Below are 19611 nucleotides of genomic sequence, written 5' to 3' on the forward strand. Positions count from 1 at the left end.
TTGAGCTGCTGTTAACTTCAATTTGCCTCCTGTTTTCAGGTCTTTGTACTTTCAACTCACCCCTATGGCTGTAGAGTAATTCAGAGGATCTTGGAGCACTGCACTGCTGAGCAGACTTTGCCAATCTTAGAAGAGCTGCACCAACACACAGAGCAGCTAGTGCAGGTTAGTGCATATGCTCATTTCTTAAGGCATTTTAGAGCTTTTTTTGTTCTCATATATTTATTCCTATTTCTTTAAGAAACAGTTTAAATGCATTTGCCACCTTCTAGTTTTGAAGACACTGATTGTTTGGTTTTATTTCCTTCCGTAGTTTTAAATGAAAATTAATTTGGAAGTTGGGAGGCAAAGAAGATACAAAAAGCCTTTTTCTCAATACCTTTGACTGTAGCTTTGAATACGCTTTGTAAATGCACAGAATTAGTATATGGTTTTTACTGCAAAGATTGCCTTTTTGTAGTTTATCTTGATTCACTTCAGTTAACTTCTCATAATGTCTAAACATAACTACATTGTCTAAAACATGCCTGTTGCTGCTGCTTACCTTTTAAAAGAAAGCAAAAGACCTTAAACAGGGCTGCCTGTCTTGGTCCCAGACAAACAAAATGAGTGCTACAAATGGGTTTGAAATTGAATTGGTTTAAAATACTGGAAGGGACTTGGTGTTCAGTAGGAACGTGCACACATAAAAAGGCAATAATGGGCCTTTGCTGTGTATTCACAGTCTAGTTTATTTCTCAATGGTTTCATGTATATACAAGTGTCTGGTTAAAACATAACTTGTCTTGGGGAACCAAAGTTCAGGGAGATGTTACAGCTGTTAAAGGATGATGGTCTTAATTTTGAGGAATTCTTTCTTGAAGACAATAAAAAGGTATTTGAGTAAAATGCTGGTTTTACAGATTATTTACATTTTGCATGTCAACTTTGTGGCCTGTTAAGTAAATTCTTGATGCAGTATTTCTTCCATCACTTTGTTTCTATAATGTTGACATGATGGTGGTTTTCCTTATATCTGAGCAAAGGGTAATTTGAAAGTTTATACAAGAGCTGTATGAATGACTTGGTATAAACACACACACAAAAATTTGAAATCATCTTATTTTCAGGACCAATATGGAAATTATGTTATTCAACACGTACTGGAGCACGGTCGTCCTGAAGACAAGAGTAAAATAGTTTCAGAAATAAGAGGAAAAGTTCTAGCTCTGAGTCAGCACAAATTTGCCAGGTATTGTGCAGCCTTCATGTATTAAAAGTTCAGTAACCTTTTACAGTTGCAGGTTTGGATGTATTTATTGTCTTACAAAAACGATAGGTGGTTTTTTCCTGTTGGGTAACTTGCCTCCTGAAATGTCCTGTTTTTCTTGAGATGAAGGGCAGTTGGCATTTCATACTACATTTGGGAAAGGGGAGATGCTGTACTCTACCAAAACGAACACAATTCCATGGGTTTATGGGATGGTTTTTGTTCACCTTGTACACAAGTGCAGGGAATGGGTTCAAAGTTTGTGTGAGGATCACCAGAGCCAGGTGAAAAGCTCTCCTAGTACTTGCTTGATAAACTGATGATAAGATGGCACTTCCTGACTGTCTCTCAGATCAGCTAAGCCATTTACAAGTGTAAAAAGGCTGGTTGTAAAAAGTGCTGGTTCAGTCCAACAAGGATTTTGTGCATGAGGAAGTCTCCAGGACTAATGTAGAAGTCCTGAAATACTCTATAGTTAGAACCTGGAAGCCATCCTTCAGTGCTTTTTGCTGAAATACAGCTCATGTGCCTTTTGCTAGGGAAAACACCTCAGAATTCATCCTGGATGATTTAGTGACACTAACCTGGTCATCAACATTAGGTAGAAATGCACTGTGACACCATGGGGGCATTTGTTTTAAAAATGTATGGAAGCTATCAAGTTTATTTGGATTTTCTTTGCCTAAATAGAACTGTTCATAATCCTCTCCTTCAAATTTGCTTGATCTCTAAAGCAAGCTTAGGACCAGAAACACTTTGCTGTCTTAGAAGCATTGATGGCCTTTCCAGCTTCTGAGATACATGGAAGGTCAGAGACTTCCTTTCTGCAGAAGAAGCATTTGGCAGCATCTCTGACCTGGGCATGCTCCTGAAAAGTGCCTTTATGCAAAAAGCAGGAGGCCTGGGATCTGGCTTTATCTGTTGTGTCTCAAAAGGGCCCACAACCAAAACAGATCTACTAGAGTGTATCTGCAGCCTGAGGTCCAGTGGGAAATCTCTCCTACAAGCTAATAGGTATCAGAAAATTATTTCTTTAGGTGAGGAGGAGTGTACAGTCCTTTACCTTCCTCAGCCTTTGCAGGCTGAAGATGTTAAAATCAGGACTGGAAGCATTTACATTGCGCTCCTTAGTGACTTGAAGGCACTTGGAGCTGTTGAGATGAAATGGAAAAGTGCTCCTGAAAAGCATGTGACATCTGAAGCCACAGAATGCACTTCTCTTTATTTTTCAGCAACGTGGTAGAAAAATGTGTAACTCATGCTTCTCGTGCTGAAAGAGCTTTGCTCATTGATGAGGTCTGTTGCCAGAATGATGGTCCTCACAGTGCCTTATACACCATGATGAAGGACCAGTATGCCAACTATGTTGTTCAGAAGATGATTGATATGGCTGAACCTGCTCAGAGGAAGATCATAATGCACAAGGTATGTTTGGATTGGAATAATAATATTATCTGTAGTCATTTTTCTGCTAGGGCACCTTTCCCTCTAGTTGCAAAGCACACTACTTATGGAACCCAGACCTTGATGTATAAATGTTCAATTCAGTGGAGCTTCATAAAACAGAAAATCTTCACATCTCTGAGCACTCAGCTAAAAATGTAAATCTAGAGAGAAGTTTGAAAAGTTGGATTTCATATCCTCTCTTTGTGCCAGATTTTCTGTGAAGATACTTCAATATAAAATTGTATTATCTGTCATCTTTATTAATACAACAGAAGAGAAACGTTTCTCTTTTTATTTGCTGGTATAAATCTATTCTGCAGTTCTCCCAAGAGAGGTTCCTACACTTTGTAACTTATGGACATGTTTTCTGCTTAAGAATAGCACAGAATCACAGAGTGGTGAAGGTTGGAAGGGACCTTAAAGATCACCCCGTTCCAACCTCCCTGCCATGAGCAGGGACACCTCCCACCAGACCAGGCTGCACAAGCCTCATCCAACCTGCCCTTCAACACTGCCAGGGATGGGGCAGCCACAGCTTCCCTGGGCAACCCATTCCAGTGCCTTCCTACTCTCATGGTGAAGAATTTCTTCCTGATGTCTGACCTAAATCTCCCCTCTTTCAGTTTAAAACCATCACCCCTTGTCCTCTCACTACAAGCCCTTGTAAACAGCCCCTCCCCAGCTTTCCTGGAGCCCCTTCAGGCCCTGGAAGGTGCTCTAAGGTCTCCCTGGAGCCTTCCCTTCTCCAGGCTGAACAGCCCAACTCGGCCTGTCTTCATCTCCAAACACTGACAAAAGTGTCACTGCCTTGACTACCCTGGGCTGTTTCACACAGTCCCTGTATATTCCTGCAGGAGCTCTCCTTGCTCCAGGCACCAACAGGATTCTCCCACACAGGGGCTACCTCCCTTCTCCTGAGACAGGTACATCAGTTGTTTCATGACTCAAAATCACCAATTTCACATCTTTCCAGAAACTTTCAAAATTCTGAAACCCAGGCTTCTAACGTTTGGGGTTTTTTCTATTTTTTACATAATATTCTTAAAGCTTAGTCACCTCTACTCACAGTGTTTGAGGGGGGAGGAATAATAACAGGTTTCTTCTTCCAGATTCGACCCCACATCACAACTCTACGTAAATACACTTATGGCAAACACATTCTGGCCAAGTTGGAAAAGTATTACCTGAAGAACAGTGCTGATCTGGGGCCCATTGGGGGACCACCAAATGGGATGCTGTAAAAGCCACAAAAAAAAAAACCAAGAAAGAAATGGAAGACAAGAATGAATTGTGAATGATCAAAGCATACAACTTAACTATAAATGTTCTGATTTTTTTAAATCTATTTATTGACTTTGTTCATCCATTTGTAAAATTTTTATTCTTGTGTATATTTTTGGGGAGTGAATTATTAAAAAAAGAAAAAAGAAAAAATATCTCCAGCCCTGATCCGGAGACCTATCAGATTGGATGGCTGGCAAAGCACAGAATGCCTGTATATGATGTAATTGTATCAAAATAGCTGTCACATATTTTGTAAATTTTTACCTTGTAAAGTCACTGAAATAGTTTTTAAAGGGAAAAAGTACAGTATTCTTTTAATACACTGGCTCACAATCTGGTAGGTCTACCCAGCATCATAGCACAACAGGTTTATAGAGTTGTATATAGAATTAATCATTATTTTTTTTTTCCCTTTTGTGTGAGGTCTTTTATACCAGATTAAAATGGATCAGCTGCATAAGCATTATTTAACATGTTGAAAAGTTAAGTTGTACTTTGGTGGTTCACAACATACTGTCCAGATAATAAACAGGGCACAGCAAACTAAAGTAGGGAATAACAGGACAGTGGAAACTTGAGAAGAGTTGTTTTCATCACGTGCTGTGGATACAGGATTTTTTAAATGGTGCCCTAAGGTTTTCTCTAGCAATGTATTAAAAAAAAAAATACAAGTGCTGTATATACTTATATATTTAATTGTTGTACAAGGTAGAGGGATTAAAATGATGGTGGTACCTCCACTCAGTAAAGTACACTGTTGGAAAAGGAGTGGACCCTGTATGAACTTTACAGTCAGTTTTACAAGGCAGGAAGAGTAGAGATTTGTATTTTTTTATTTTGCATATAGAATTGTAAGGATTTGCAAGTGTTGAGCATTCCTTTTGCTTTCTCACTGTAGATGAAAAAAAATAAAAATAAAAATAGGTATTGCTGGAGAGAAAAGGGGCCACTGAAAAGTAAACTTGATAGCTCAACATTTAAGCATGATTGATTAAATATTCAGATAGCTTTTTTGCTTCCTATAAATATATGCATTGTATCCGTGTAGTTTATAGGTGTAAGTTTACAGTTTGAAAACAAATCTCTGGTTTTGATGTTTATTACAAGCCTTGCTAATTTAGTAGTGATGCTTACCTTGGTTGTACAGATGTACATTTGTAAACCTTCATGCTGTAAATGTAATTTGTTTTACCCCTTTTTGGGACAAAAAAAATTTGCATTTTAGTGTATATTCATATCCCCCTTCCCTCTTCTCCCCCTGGCATATAGTGTTGTATAATGTAAATTTATTTCAGCAAATCAAAAGTGATTTTTTTAAATTCTATCTTTATATGGTTTCAGAAAAAATGAACTGGCTTTCTTTTTATCTCTTGTGAGGAACATTATGTTTTGTTCATAACATAGCTGTTGATTCTGTTCAGAAGGACACGTTGGGAAATCAGCCTGTTCAAATTTTAAGTCGAGATAATGAGCTTAGCAAGAAACGGACTGAAATAGTTGGTTAGCACAGAAACCAATGCTTCTTCCATCTTAGTAATAAATGTGGCATGATTTTTTTTCTTTTTTGTACAGAAGAGTACTGTATTTTTGAATAGCCTTCTCCCAGCGTAAAGCAAATATGTATGATACTGTCAATTTTTTTCTCTGGACATATGACATTGTAACAGTAACATAAAGATGATGTACATTTACAAGCGGCCTTATGTACATTTCCCAATGATCTTTTTAAGGCAGAATTGTGACCATATGTGTATAATTAAAATCCTTTTTAATCCTTTGCCTATGGAAATATTTTGGAGAAAAAAAACAAAACAAAACGAAACAAAAAAAAAAAAAGCTCACTTTGTATATTCAGTTTCTGAAAGATAAAGAAAGTGCTTTGTATGTTGTTGAAGTAAGTATTTTGTGTAAAACTTTTCGTTTGGATGGCTTAACCTCAAGTTTTGCTCAAGGAGATAGTTGGAAAGCAGTGAGCAAATAAAAAGGCTGTTATGGCAGAGGTCTGATGGTGAGGAAGGAAAACAGCAGTGGTATAAACTTGTGTAAGGAATTCTCTGGCATGGCTGTTGGTACCAGGTTTACATCAGTCTGATGAAAACATCCATCCGAGGCGTTACCTCATTCATAGGCAAATGGGGAAGCTTGTCCTGGCCTGCTTCCAGCTCCTGAGTCTGTCCGGTAGTGCCTGCTTTAAGTGATGTAGGCCTCATTCTTTTCAGTAAGCACAACTCTAATCAGTTTTTTGCATGGCAGCTCCTAAAATTCCTCCCCAGAGGTACAAGCCCTGTCATTGGAACCAGAGCTTTCCCGTCATCACACAAAGGATGACTTTTCAGCCTCTTCCTTGGACACAGGAATTCTCAGTGACTATTTTTCCCCTGTGTACAAATGCTGTGCATTCTAACCCCCAGAGCTGCCGTTCTCTTTGACGTGGAAGACAGTAAGTTGGCTTTTGGGCACGTCCAGACAGAAACTGATAATGTCCCAGTACTTTGTCCCTGTAGCACTCATGCCATGGTGGAATTTAAACAGTCCTACAACTGTCATCCTTAGTGCTTTCAGTATCTTGAACGTAATACTCCACTTACTCTCCTAAAATCATTTTGCACAAACTCTCTCCAGGAACATGAAAATCACTGTTTTTTCCTTTCAACTATTTTAGGCTTTGGGTAGAACCACTAGACTTTTTGCTCAAGTATCGCTTCGTGATATAGATTGTTTATGGACCAGCATAATTGGGTTTGACTCCAGGTGGCTCATACTGAATAATGTAATTGTTCACATGTATATACTGTAAAAATCAAAATGAAAATGTGTGAATAACACTGTGTGAAATACATCTGGTCTTGTGTTTTTCCTGTAGGAAACCAGCCATTCTTTGCATTCTCCGTTACGTGACTTTCCTGCTCTCTGGAGCTCAGCATTGGAAAGGTCCTCATGGCTCTAGGGATCTGATCTAGGAATCAGTTGGTGAAGAACCCTGTGTTAGATCACTGAGCTTCCAGAGGCCAGTTCTGAGCAGCTAAAGCTTCATACTGAAACAAACAAAAAAATCTGTATGGATTTTGTAGCCTGATGACAGTTTCTTCATACACCACAGGATCCAGGAGGAGGTTCTGAGCATTTGGAGGGCTAGGATTGTTAGCTGTCTGTGGCACCACTGGATCCACACTCATCTCTTACTGCCCAGGATTTTTTTAAGGAAAATATTTAGCTTAAGATGTGAAGTGGCCTGTCTGACCACAAGGGTCTGCTTTTTGGTGTAAGATGACTTGTCTAAGAGGTCCTTTACAGAACAGCCACAATCCTGTTGCCTCCATCCCTGACTGCAAGATCCATGGATACTCTTTTCTTTGGAGTATAGGAAGGATTGAGGTTTCTAGGGGCATGATGTTGAGATGTTTTAGAGTGCTGATGGAGATGAAGAAACCAATTTAGTCACTGTTCCCTCTGCTCTAAGGAACAGGCATGTGAAGATACTTGGGCCTTCACTGGGTAGTAGCATGATAATTGGGTTGGTCTGTCAATCGGTTTTGTTCCCTGGGAATGCTGGATGTTCAGTGTGCTAGTAACTAGGAAAATGGGTAAACAGTGAGGTGACAACTCCCACCATGTCATTCAGGGCAGTAAGGCTGAGAGAGGAGTTGCAACAGCTTCTTAAGATCTAGTGACTGGTCATTAAAACCCAATGGTAACTACAGAAAAGCCCTTGGCTGCTATGGGGTTACAGCCAGGGCAGCCACAGTGTCCAGTGCTGAGTTTCATACAGCACAGGGGCTGGTCAGTGTGTGTGCTCTGGGAGTGGCAGATCCTTTTGTCCTTTGTTCCATGATGATGTAGTTCCGTGTTGCCGTTTGAGGAAGGAAAGGGGAAAGCCACGTGCTGTGTCTGATCTCAGCTGCTCCAGCCCTGCCCTGCTCCCCAGCTCACGGCAGGGTAGGAGCATCTGTCACTTTAACACTGGGATGGTTGACATTGCGCCAAGCTGCTGGTAGCACCTGAAGCCACCCAAAGGTCTGGTCGGTCCCTGAGCAGCACTGGTGTTGGGGTGAGGCTGAGCTGCAGGCAGGCCTTTGCCCTGTCTGAAGTTCCATTCTGAAGAATTTCCTGTGAGTGGAAACACTCCCAGGCACTACCTGTGCCCAGAGATTGCTGATTTGACAGCTTCTTGGCTTGGGAACGGGTTATCTTGGTGCTTGTCAGGGATAGCACATCCTTGTTGGAGCTCTGCTTGGTTCCTCAAGGGCTGGAGTGCAGAATTGGGCTAGAGAAGTTGGGGAGAACTTTGCAAATGTAAATCCTGCCCCTGGTGCTGCAGGATGAGCTGGGGGTGTCAGCAGAGCTGCCCAGGTCTCCCCCACTCCATCACCAGAAGGGGTTAGAAACCAGTGCCACAGAAAGACCAGTCATGGGTCACCTCCTCCCCTGCAGAAAGGATGGAAGGATGTCCATGGCGTGTTGCTGGCTCTCCAGAGACAAACACCTTTTCCCTGCTAGTGCAGTGCCAGGGTTGAGGAAAGGAGGCAAGTGCTTTATCCAAGAGAGGGAACCAAAACCCAGTGTTAGGAAGCAAGATTCAGCACCTGGGGGCTCTGGGGAAGCCACCACCCGGTAGGGAAGAGCAAGCTCACAGGGAGCTGCTGGTGTTCCTCAGGGAGGTGGTGCAGGAGGGTTTCCTCCACCAGCCCTGTGGACAGAGCCTGCTCCTTTTGCCTGCTGGCTCTGTGGTTCGGGAACTAGCCCAGCAAGTGAAACGCTTGAATTAGTTCGTTTCCTTGATCAGCCTCAGGGGTTTCAAACCCACCTCCCTCACTTCACAGGAGTATGTCCTAACCACAGGGAGCTGGGTGGGTTCACTTTCTGCTCCTGAATTTGGGCTGGGCTTTGAACACAGCTCGAACCATTCGTTGCATCACAAGCAGCACAAGATGGAGCATGACTCCCAAAGGAAGCAGGTGGGAGGGGGTAGGTTCTGCTCTCAGGATCCTCGTCTCCACCTCGATTCTCCCAGACGCACTTCATGCAAAATAGATCTTGGGAGCAGCATTCCCCATCATTAGCAAACTGGAAGTGCTCCAGAGGCTTTTTATACAGCAGCTGAAATGTAGGAAGACCTACTCTGAAGACCCTCTTGATTTCATTAGCAAGGAGAAGCGCAGGAATAAAGCCTTCGCCCTCTCAGCAGTGACTTTCTGCCTCTTCCTCCTCTGCTGGCACAGCACCTGCCCAGCCCTACAGAACCTAGATCAGGGACACGCTGCAGGTGACACAGCTGATGTACCAGACCACAGGACACTGAGAAACCCCCTACTAAGTTGAGCTGAGGAGCCCCAAGAGCTTCATTGGAAGCTCAGAACCTGCTTGGAGGGTTTGGATTTCCTGGCAGCCACACAGCACAGCAGCCCTTCCCCAGCTTTGCTCCAGATCTTTTCCTAGCCAAACCTAAGGTGGGCAGAGACAACCCTCCTTCCCAGGCAGAGCAGAGCTCAGGTGGTGGAGGCTGCAGAGGGAAGGCACCTGCTTGGCTGCTGGGCACATGGCAGCTTCATAGGCTCTGGTTTCAGACACTCCCTTGGGCTGCTGGGGGGCACAGACCCTGGTGCTGGGCCACTGCAGAGCAACATCAGCAAGAGGGACTGGTGAGGAACTGGCCAAGTTGGCTGGTCCCTCTCCTTCCAGGTCCCATTTGCTGTGTCCTCTCAGCCTGCAAGACCACAGTCCACTCCTGCCAAAGGGCTTTTCACAGCGTTGCAGCAGCAGAGCTGCTTCAGGGGTCACTTCACGGAGGTGCCAAAAGAAAGATTCCCAAAGATACACAACTGCTTCCTGAGGGCCAATGGAAACCGCAAGGAGTCTTGCAGCAAGGGCAACACACAGGAAGGTGGTGGCAGAGGCACCAGCCATCCTGGCCAGCCAGGGGTGAGGACAGCACATTCACAGCTACATGCTCCTCTCCCATGAGTGTCAAATCCAGGCACCACATTCCTTGTCCACCTCAGAACCAGAAGTTCAGAGTTCCCTGGTTGGAATGAGGATCTCTTTTTCCTCCCCTGTATAAACCTTATGTCCCTTTCTCTACAAGAGCTGAAATACAGCATCACAAAGTATTGCTTCCCCCTTCCCCTGGATCAGTCCAGGAGAAGAGGTTTCAGGAGACCATCTGCTCCTACAAGCTGGGATCTTGGGGAAAGGATTCAGCCCAAGTTGCTTCTCCGTAGGGCTGGGGTCAGGTGGGTCAGCCTCAGTGCTGTTCCCTGCTCCACACCTTTGTGTATGAACTGGCTTCCAGGGCCTGGTACAACCATCAGTCACTGGTTAAGCAAGGATTACAGAGGGATGAAGCTGGGCTGAGCAGCTGAGGATGGACAAGCTCAGTGCAAGCCAGAAAGTCAATTCCAACCCCCTGCATGGAGGGATGGGATGAATGGAGCAGAGTTCACCCCTGTCAGAGCTCCAGGCTATACATTGATCTCATTGGGCCATTTGGCTCTTAAAAAGCCTTTTTGTTTGAAAACTGACTATCCCGAGTATTCCAACATTCACATGATGTCTCCTATTTCCTTGAAATGTCATGTGTCTCATGAGAACCAAGGGCTTGATTATTCACCCTGGTATGGGAGTCATACGTGCTGGAGCTTGCATCCTGCTGGAAAAGGGGCTCTCATCCAGCCCCACCCCGTGTGCCACCCCCTCCGCACGTGGGGAACCCAAAGCCCAGGGAACTGATCCAGGGCATTAAAGGTCACCCACTCTCCAGGTCTGTGAAGTGCTGCCCAGTTCCCACTATCCACTTGGAGAAGGGATCCTCCTGCAGGGGTCACACAGCTACACTTCACCCCCAAGGCTGTGGGGGAGACACCATCCCAGTTTAGAACCACTCCTGTTTAGGTGTAGACACTTCCATCCAAGACCCATACATTGGGAACAGATCCTGTTGGCCTCCTTTGGTATCTGGTGCCATTGGAGACACCCTTGAGCACCTGGACAGGGCAGGTGGATGTCCCCTAGGAGCTTGCCTCAGCCTACCCTCTACCTTCTACTCTAGAAGGGCATCTAAGATGGCATGGGACACCTTCATACAGACAATGGGTCTCTTCACCTAGAAGGTACCAGGAACTTTTTATAAATGAGTGGTTAAAAGGAGAAGGAAGGAAATAGAAGACGGGAATAGGCCCAGAGTTTGTTGGGGGTGGGAGTGAGAAGAGCTTTTTATTGCAGAACAGGATGGGATGAGAGAGGGAGAAACAAAGCAGAGACATCAACACACAGTGCTCAGAGGTTCTGTAACCACCATGTAATAAGCAACCATAATGGCTCTGTGGATTATCAATACTGGGAGAAGGAGCACCTGGGGAACCCAGTGGTATCTTTAAACAATAATAACAAGGCACCATTATGAACAGCAAAACCTTCATTCCAGGCCTCCCTGTGAAGCCTGGTTAATTTCGCAGTCACCCAAAAAGAAATCAAACAAAAGAGTGGGGGGGGGGGGGAAAAAAGGCTTTAAAATGTCAGTGTTCACTGTGGCAGAGCTGGTGCTGCTCAGAGCTGGGCACTGCAGAGACCCACCCCAGGCCCAGTGGGGTCACAGGCCTTGCTTTGGTCCCGTTCCTCACCCATGTCTGTTCCCTCCTGTGCTCCCTGCTCTCCTCCCTCTGGCCATGCATCTTGCCTCCCACCTGGGCAGATGTTCCCAGGGTGCTGGTTAATCACCACTTAATCACCAGTCATGCTGACATCATGCACAGCTTGGCCTCTGCTCCAGCCTTGTGCCAGCTCCAGCCCTGGGGCACAGGAGCACAAAGCTCCCTGGAATGGGGGTTACAGCAACAACATTCCCAGGTGGGGTGACAACAGGAGCTGGGAAAACGCCTTCTCCTAATGAATCATGAAATCATAGAAAGGTGAAAGTTGGAAGGGACCTTAAAGATCATCAGGTTTCAACCTTCCTGCCATGGGCAGGGACACCTCCCACCAGCCCAGGCTGCACAAGCCTCATCCAACCTGCCCTTGAGCACCTGCAGGGATGGGGCAGCCACAGCCTCCCTGGGCAACCTGTTCCAGTGCCTTCCTACCCTCATGGGGAAGAATTTCTTCCTGATGTCTCATCTAAATGTCCCCTCTTGCAGTTTAAAACCATCACCCCTTGTCCTGTCACTGCCCTCTCTGGTGAAAAGCCCCTCCCCAGCTTTCCTGGAGCCCCTTCAGGCACTGGAAGGTGCTTTAAGGTCTCCCTGGAACCTTCTCTTCTCCAGGCTGAGCAACCCAACTCTCCCAGCCTGTCTCCAGAGCAGAGACATGTCTCCATAGCTCCAGCCCTCAGATCATCTTCATGGCCCAATGCGTGAGAAGGTCCCACATGAAGGATGAGACAGGATGGGTGGGGAATCAGTGGGTGAATCAACACTATGACAAGCAAGGGCTGAGAGACACTTGCACCACCTGGAGGGGCATGGCAGTGGGTGGCTGCACACAGCCCTGAGACACCCAACATCTGCAGAAATGGGGAAGTGGCCTCGAAATGCTAAATGAAGGATGATAATTACAGCAAGGTGCATCCTTCTGGTTAATCAGGAAGAAAACCTGTCTGTTACATCACATCAAATTCATGGCACAGTCGCAGCTGGTAGCAAGAGGAAAGGACACCACCTGAAGTTATCCCAAGAGCAGCATTCCTCAGCTGGATCACACCAGCTGGATGAAAAGAAAAAGACCAACAGTATTTTTCACAGCATTGCAAATATCTGCTCTAACCAGCAGCGACTGAAATGGAACTAAAACCCCTGTTGCAGCCTAACCCTGCTCTCCTGACTGCTCTGCTACAGCATCTGCTGCTTCCAAGACCACAAGCTCTTTTGCATACATAGGAGTATGAAACCTGCTTTGGCAGAATTCCTGAAGCTAGACGTGCTCACTCCAATTCTCCATGTGGCAGAAACACCTACCCCGAGTCACCTGGCTGTTTAAAAGGGACAGTGCTGAAGCACAGAGTTCATATGGTTCCTGGGGAGACTTGAGTATTTCTGTATTTTGGTTAAAACTCTCTCTAAGTTTTTCTCCTTCAGTTTGGGACTTTTCAACCAGCAGAACAGCACTGGGTTAGGCAACAACTGATAGCAAACTTCAGAAGTACATTGTCTATTTGGTAAGGTCAGAGAAAAACAGACATTACAGCCCAGAAGGAGAACTTTTATTGAAGTTTTATGTGAGTTATTTGAGCATCCAGGAGCCTCTGTCATGAACAAGGACAGTAAAGGAATACACAGATAAAATACAGGAGTCCTTTGATAAGAGATTATACCTCATTTGACCTGGAATCCCCACCTCTCCTGGGCAAATAATGGGTCTCTGTGGCACTGCCAGAGCCAGCTGTAGGATTTAAACGATACTTGTTTTTACTCTCACAGCAGCCACCAAGGCACCAAGCCACCAAGTATCACAGCCCCTACTTTGCAGGATGGGAGGCAGCTAGGAAGGCTCTAACTTCTTGTCCACAGTCAGAGTGTTTGAAGCTCAGGCATCCAACCTGCAACTCTTGGTCTGCAAAAAAAGCCCCTTGTGCGACCACAGGATGGATGGAAACCCCCCTGGAAGAGCCAGGCTGGCTGCCAGAGAGCAAGGCAGCAGGTACCAAGCAGGGAATGCCACGGAAATTAGGTGGGCTCTGTCTTCCCTGTTCTTCTTTCCCCCACCACCTCCAAAGCTCCCAGCAGCAGCAGCTCCCATCTGTATGTCCCTGGAGATCACAGAATGGTGAAGGTTCAAAGGGACTTTAAAGATCATCAGGTTCCAACCCCCCTGCATGGGCAGGGACACCTCCCACCAGACCAGGCTGCACAAGCCCCATCCAACCTGGCCTTCAACACTGCCAGGGATGGGGCAGCCACAGCTTCCCTGGGCAACCTGTGCCAGTGCCTTCCTACCCTCATGGTGAAGAATTTCTTCCTGATGTCTGACCTAAATCTCCCCTCTTGCAGTTTAAAACCATCACCCCTTGTCCTACCACTACCCTCTCTGGTGAAAAATAATACCCCTGGTGAAAAATCATGCTACCTTTCTCTCCCCACTCGTTTTCATGCCAGGGCAAACCCCATTCTGTGCTCAAATTATTCAAGGTGAGAGGGATCACGCACTGCAAAGCAGTGTTAGTCACTGCAAGTGAGTTGTCCTGAGTTGCCAGCACGGGGAAGTGAATCACAGACGTGCAGCAGCCTCTGCCTGGGCAGGGGGAAAAAAAGAAAAGTGGTTATTCAGGTGAGTCCTTTGAGAAATACCTTGCCTAGTCCACAAGCCGTGAGACTGGTGGGCCAAAATACCTGAACAGTGAAAGCACCAGCCAGTATTACAGCAAAAGACCTCATTAAGAGGGAGCTTAAAGAGTCTTTTCTTGTGGGCAACACCCCAGGTAACTGCAGCCAAACCCTAGGGAGGCTAATGGGAAACCCCTCTGTAGGTTGTGATGCCCCAGCCCTCAAAACCCAGCTCTGAGGCTCTCTGTAACAAGCACACAGGATCCTACAAGGCCCTCACACACAGCATCAAAGAAAAGCAGCTGGTTTTTGTTGTGTTTTCTTTTTTTCACAGCTGTTTATGAAAACTATCACAAAAGTGGCATGTCCCTGCCAGCTGGGCTTTTGCCAAAGGAAGCTCTGCTTGAATTAGGTCGAGAAACATTTGGTTAGTGGCACAGACACATTCATATGCAGTTTTCAGTGTCCAGCCAGGGGTTCTCATTAGCAACACATAGGAGGAGGGGATGGAGGAGAAGGAAAAAAAGCCACCAAATTCTTGGGAGAAGCAGCCAAGTTGATTCAGTTGGTATCTATAAAGCCAACACTGCAGCTACACTGACACTTGGACCATTAAACATTGCATTGTTTAAGCTGAAAAAAAAAACAAAACACAACCACCCCAGAAACCTCAGAGTTTTTGCAAGGAGGCTTATTCTTGACCAAATAAGCAAGGTCATCCCTTCCAGCAGAGCATGACATGGAGGAGGAGAAAGGAGATCTGAGCAGACATCCCCTCAGGCTAACTTCACACTCCGGCCTTGGGGTGGGCTGGGGGAAAGCCTCCTTTGGTCCCTCACTTCCTGGGAGTGAGAGCCAGGAGGCAGATGGAGTTGCTCAGAGATGTCTGACTCACTGCAAAGGTGGCCGGATGGAACAAGTAAAATCAGATCTCCCTGTGCAAGCACTGGGTGGGTGCAGGTGAGCCTGCCATAAATCACAGGTGGCATCTGAAAGGCTCGGAACCCATTCCTTCTGCATCCGTGCAAAAGTGCATCCAGCCCACACTGCACAAGGCTCACCAAGGCATGGGAGGAGGCAGGAAGAGTTAACTGTACTTGGCCACCAGGAGATACCCCTCTGTTGTTTGGGGGCCACACCTTTTGACCAAATGGGAATATTTCTTCTCCTGAGAAAGAATAATCAGCACTTGGACGGCTGGACTTGCTGATCTTTAAGGTCTTTTCTAACCAAAGTCATTCTGTGATTCTGAACACACAGTGATGGTCTCAGTAATTGGGGACCAGAGTGTCTGGGCTCCCAGGAGCATAGAATGGGTTGGGTTGGAAGGGACCTTTGAAGATCACCTATTTCCAGCCCCCCTGCATGGGCAGGGACACCTCCCACCAGCCCAGGTTGCTCCAAGCCCCATCCAACCTGCCCTTCAACACTGCCAGGGATGGGGCAGCCACAGCTTCCCTGGGCAACCTGGGCCAGGGTCTCACCACCCTCACACTCAAGAATTTCCTACTAATGTCTCACCTAAATCTCCCCTCTTCCACTTTAAAACCATTACCCCTCATCCTCTCACTACACACCCTGGGAAGAAGTCCCAGCTTTCCTGGAGCCCCTTCAGGCACTGGAAGGTGCTCTAAGGTCTCCCTGGAGCCTTCTCTTCTCCAGGCTGAACACCCCAGCTCTCCCAGCCTGTCTCCAGAGCAGAGCTGCTCCAGCCCTCTGATCATCTTTGTGGCCTCCTCTGGACTTTCTCCATGAGCTCCATGTCCTTCCTATGTTGGGGGCTCCAGAACTGGACATAGTTCTCCAGGTGAGGTCTCTCGAGAGGCGAGTAAAGGGGGAGAATCATCTCGCTAGACCTGCTGGCCACACAGCCACTGGATACCAAACATTGCAAGCTGGCAGACAAGTTTTGGTAACACCAGGTTGGAGATCCAGACTGCTTCCTTTGCAGACATGTTCTTGGAGTTAGAAAGAGGGTGTGGTGTGAGCCATGGGTAACAGAAACACTGGCCAGAGGGACTTTAAGAGTGAAGGAGAGGAGAAGATCCAGGCTAGCCAGGAATGAAACTCTGCAAACCTTCCTGGTCTCCAAACAGACCACCAGCCACACTGCCCCAACCTCCTGCTGGTCCTCTCAAGACAAACAATTCTTCCTCTTCCATCCCCAGATTTGAGGCCACAGACCAAGACCTCTCATTGCCAGCTCCCATTTCTGAGAGACCATCCACAGGAAAAACCCAGACTCCAAAGGGAACATCAGTGACAGTTCTTCAAGCCCTTGCCAGACACCATCACTTGTTTCAGGTGCATCTCCCACCATCTCCAACCAGCTTCTGGCATAGATTTAATTTGAACAAGTTAAGCTAAATGTATTTAACACCCTGTAACTGCCCCGTGTCTCTTTCCTCAGTCCTGTTCAGCAACCACCACCCAGAGTCACGGCTGTCGCTCCAAGCCTCATCTACACGTTGTGGCTGAGAAGTGAAATGCACGAGGACCACAGGAGGTTTCCCACCCTTTTAAGCCCCCTTTAGGTAACCCAGCTACCAAAGAGGGGACAAAAAAAAAAAAAGAAAAAGAAAAAGAAAAAAAAAGAGAGCTTTCTCTCTGGCAGAAAAGCAACAACTGAGAAAATGGCAATCATCAGCAGGGAAGCCAACTATCTGAAACCAACCAGAGAGGTCTCATGAGCAGGGAGCTGTCAGCTCCACGACCCCAGCAGGCAGGCACACTGTACTCTTGGCTGTACACTTCAAGCCATTCCAGCATTGGCATATAGTCCAACCTCCCACCGTGCACTAAGGAATCTTCTCCCCTTCTCCATCCCAAGTTGTCAGGCTGTAACATCCTCAGAGGGGTTTGTCAACCAGTGAAGCCACTGAGATGCGATGCGTTAACCCGTCCAGCTTCCTGCCACAGGTACCATCCAGCCCTTGCTAAGGAACTCAGAACACAATCACCTTTTTCTAACCCCATCCCCTCTGACCACAGTCCATTAATCAACCATCCAAGGACACGTGGCACCAGGCTTCAGGAGAAGAGGCAGTCATCTGCTCTGCAGCCTGCCCTGCTGCTGGTGGGCAAATATGAGGTGAGGACACATGGTGACAGGGGCCACATCCTCACGCTCTACTGTGGGTAGGTCTGACTCCTGGAAAGCCAGGCAGGCAGCTCCTGCTGCTGTGTGATGCTCAGATTCCTTAGGGGCTGAGGAACGATGGCTTCTGCTGCAGGACACAGTGAAGAATGGTGGCGGATGCCCAAGAAGCAGCAGTTGCCATCCCTGCTCCCTCCTTGCCTCTGGTGGTGGCGGAAGCAGCGGGCTGGATTCCTGCCCTGGCTGTGTTTCCCTTCTTCCCATGGCAGGACACAGTTCAAACCAGCCCCTTGTCCCCAGGGAGGCTGAGTTCAATTGGGCTACACTGCTGGAAGCCCTTGATCCAGTTCTGGGAAATCCCCACAGCTCCCACTGTACTGGGCAGAGGCGACCAACTGCTATCATCCCCTGAGCTCAGGGCTGCCAAGAAACTCCTTTCCATACAAGTCTCATCTGGCTTTTCAGCATGGAGCTCTTTTGACTGAAACCACAATACTTAGCATGCTTCAATGATCAAGCAGAGGGCACGGGAATGTCACTTGAAAACACTTGGCTCCCAAAGGCAGCATTGTTCTTCCCTTACCCCATTCACAGATCCCGACCAGAACATCCCGATCAGGCCCTACATGTTCTCTAGCAAATCCAGAGAGAAGTAACCACAGCACCATTTGATCTGCCAGCCCCCGAACACACACCCGCACGAAATCCATCCATCCCACAACTCCACTGCTGCCTCGCTCCTGCTCCCAGGAGAAAGCCCTCGTGGAAGTGTCTCCATCCCTCCTCCATGCCTGCAAGGGTTCCAGCAGATGCCACCTTGGCCAAGCCGTCCTCTGCTACCCTGGAGCCAGCTGAGCAGGCTGACCATGCCCGGTGTGCACTTCCCAATTCCTGGCGACACCATTGCAGCTGGATGCCCAGGTGACACCTTCACCCTCGTGCCCTGCAGGCCCCAGCACACCAAGCATCTCTATCCCAAGCCCCATCCCAAAAAAGTCTCATCTCCGCTGTCCTGGTTGCCTCAAGTTCAAGATGTGGCGCAGAAAGGAGACTCTCCCCCACCCTTCAGTGGGATCCCAGGATCCACGTGGCCCCATGATTTTTATTTTACACCCTCTCCCCATCCCACCTCCTCCTGGCCGTGGAGCCCCACGGGTGCTATCTTCTCCCCATCAGCCCTATCACGGGGAGGAGAACGTGGTGGCTGTAGCTCGTCTGAGGGAGAGGCAGGGTGGCAGGAGTCATCCCGAGGAAGGCTACATGAGTAATTGGAAAGAGAGGGAAAGAAAGCAAGCTAATTAAAGACACGTGATAAAATCACAACAGCTTTAGCCACACTGAATATCCAATTAGGTCTATTAAGCCTTTGGGCCACAGCTGTGGGAAGGGATCCTGGGTCTGGCAGAGATGGGCCCACACACCATTTCAGAGCCCCCCTGAGCATCCAGGAAACACTGGTTATGTCTCTTTTTTGGCTACCCCCCCCCCCCCCCCCAAGCAGTCCCAGGGCAGCCCAGCCCCAAGCCCCTTGGCCACATCCCTCACCTGTGCCAGGCCCCTGGTGCCCGGGGGCCATCCAGCCAAACCTGCACTCCTGAAGCTCCCAGCAGCAGCTTTTCACTCTTAAAAACTGCCTCCTTTTGGTTCGATTTGATTTCTTAAGGGGGTCTGCACACGCACCCCCAGCCGCGTCGCTTACAGCCAACGCTTCGGCGTGTGCTGTCACACACCCACCCCCCCAAAAAACAACCAGGGACAACTTGAACGGACTGGGAAGTGAACGGGAACTCCAGCTCAGGCTGAAAAAAAAAATAATAATGAAAAATTAGCCCTCGGTGTGTCGTTTTTGTCTTTTTGTTGGGTTTTTTTTTGCTGCAGGACGGCTGCCTGCCTCCTCCTTGCTGCCCAGGTGAGCTGTGCACAGGCCAGGCAGGAGGGGAAGAGCTGCTCTTCACCCCAGGAGAAGGAAGGGGGGGGGGAATTGTCGGGAGGGGGCTTCTTTTAAAAGCAGCCCTTTCCCCCCCCCCTCCCCGTCACCTCCTTTTTTAACGCTGCCAGAAACCCAGCAGGAAAGGCAGAGGGGACGGGGAGGGTTGGGGTCACCCCGGGGATCCCTGGGCGGGAGGGAGGGAGGGAGGACAGGTCGGTCCTTTCTTTCCCAAAAACTTGGGTGCTATTTTTTTTTTAGGGAAGTGAGGGGGAGCCGCGCCCGGGGAGCCCTCCCATCCCGGGGGGAAGGGGGTTGGGCAACGGCACCCCCACCCCTGATTTTCCCACCCTGGAAA

General features: G+C 47.5%; 1 protein-coding gene across 10 annotated transcripts in view; it reads left to right on the top strand.

Moving 5' to 3' along the window:
- Positions 1-5756, top strand: part of PUM2 (pumilio RNA binding family member 2) — a 65891-nt gene extending 60135 nt beyond the window's left edge. For all 10 annotated transcript variants that reach the window (XM_051613506.1, XM_051613508.1, XM_051613498.1 and 7 more), the window contains 4 exons: positions 40-165; positions 1110-1231; positions 2482-2674; positions 3805-5756. In XM_051613506.1, the coding sequence (XP_051469466.1) occupies positions 40-165; positions 1110-1231; positions 2482-2674; positions 3805-3936 (573 nt within the window). In that variant the 3' untranslated portion in view covers positions 3937-5756. The remainder of the gene's footprint in view (positions 1-39; positions 166-1109; positions 1232-2481; positions 2675-3804) is intronic.
- Positions 5757-19611: the final 13855 nt, after the last annotated feature.

The sequence above is a fragment of the Apus apus genome, chromosome 3 (assembly GCF_020740795.1).
Source record: "Apus apus isolate bApuApu2 chromosome 3, bApuApu2.pri.cur, whole genome shotgun sequence".
Lineage (NCBI taxonomy): Eukaryota > Metazoa > Chordata > Aves > Apodiformes > Apodidae > Apus > Apus apus.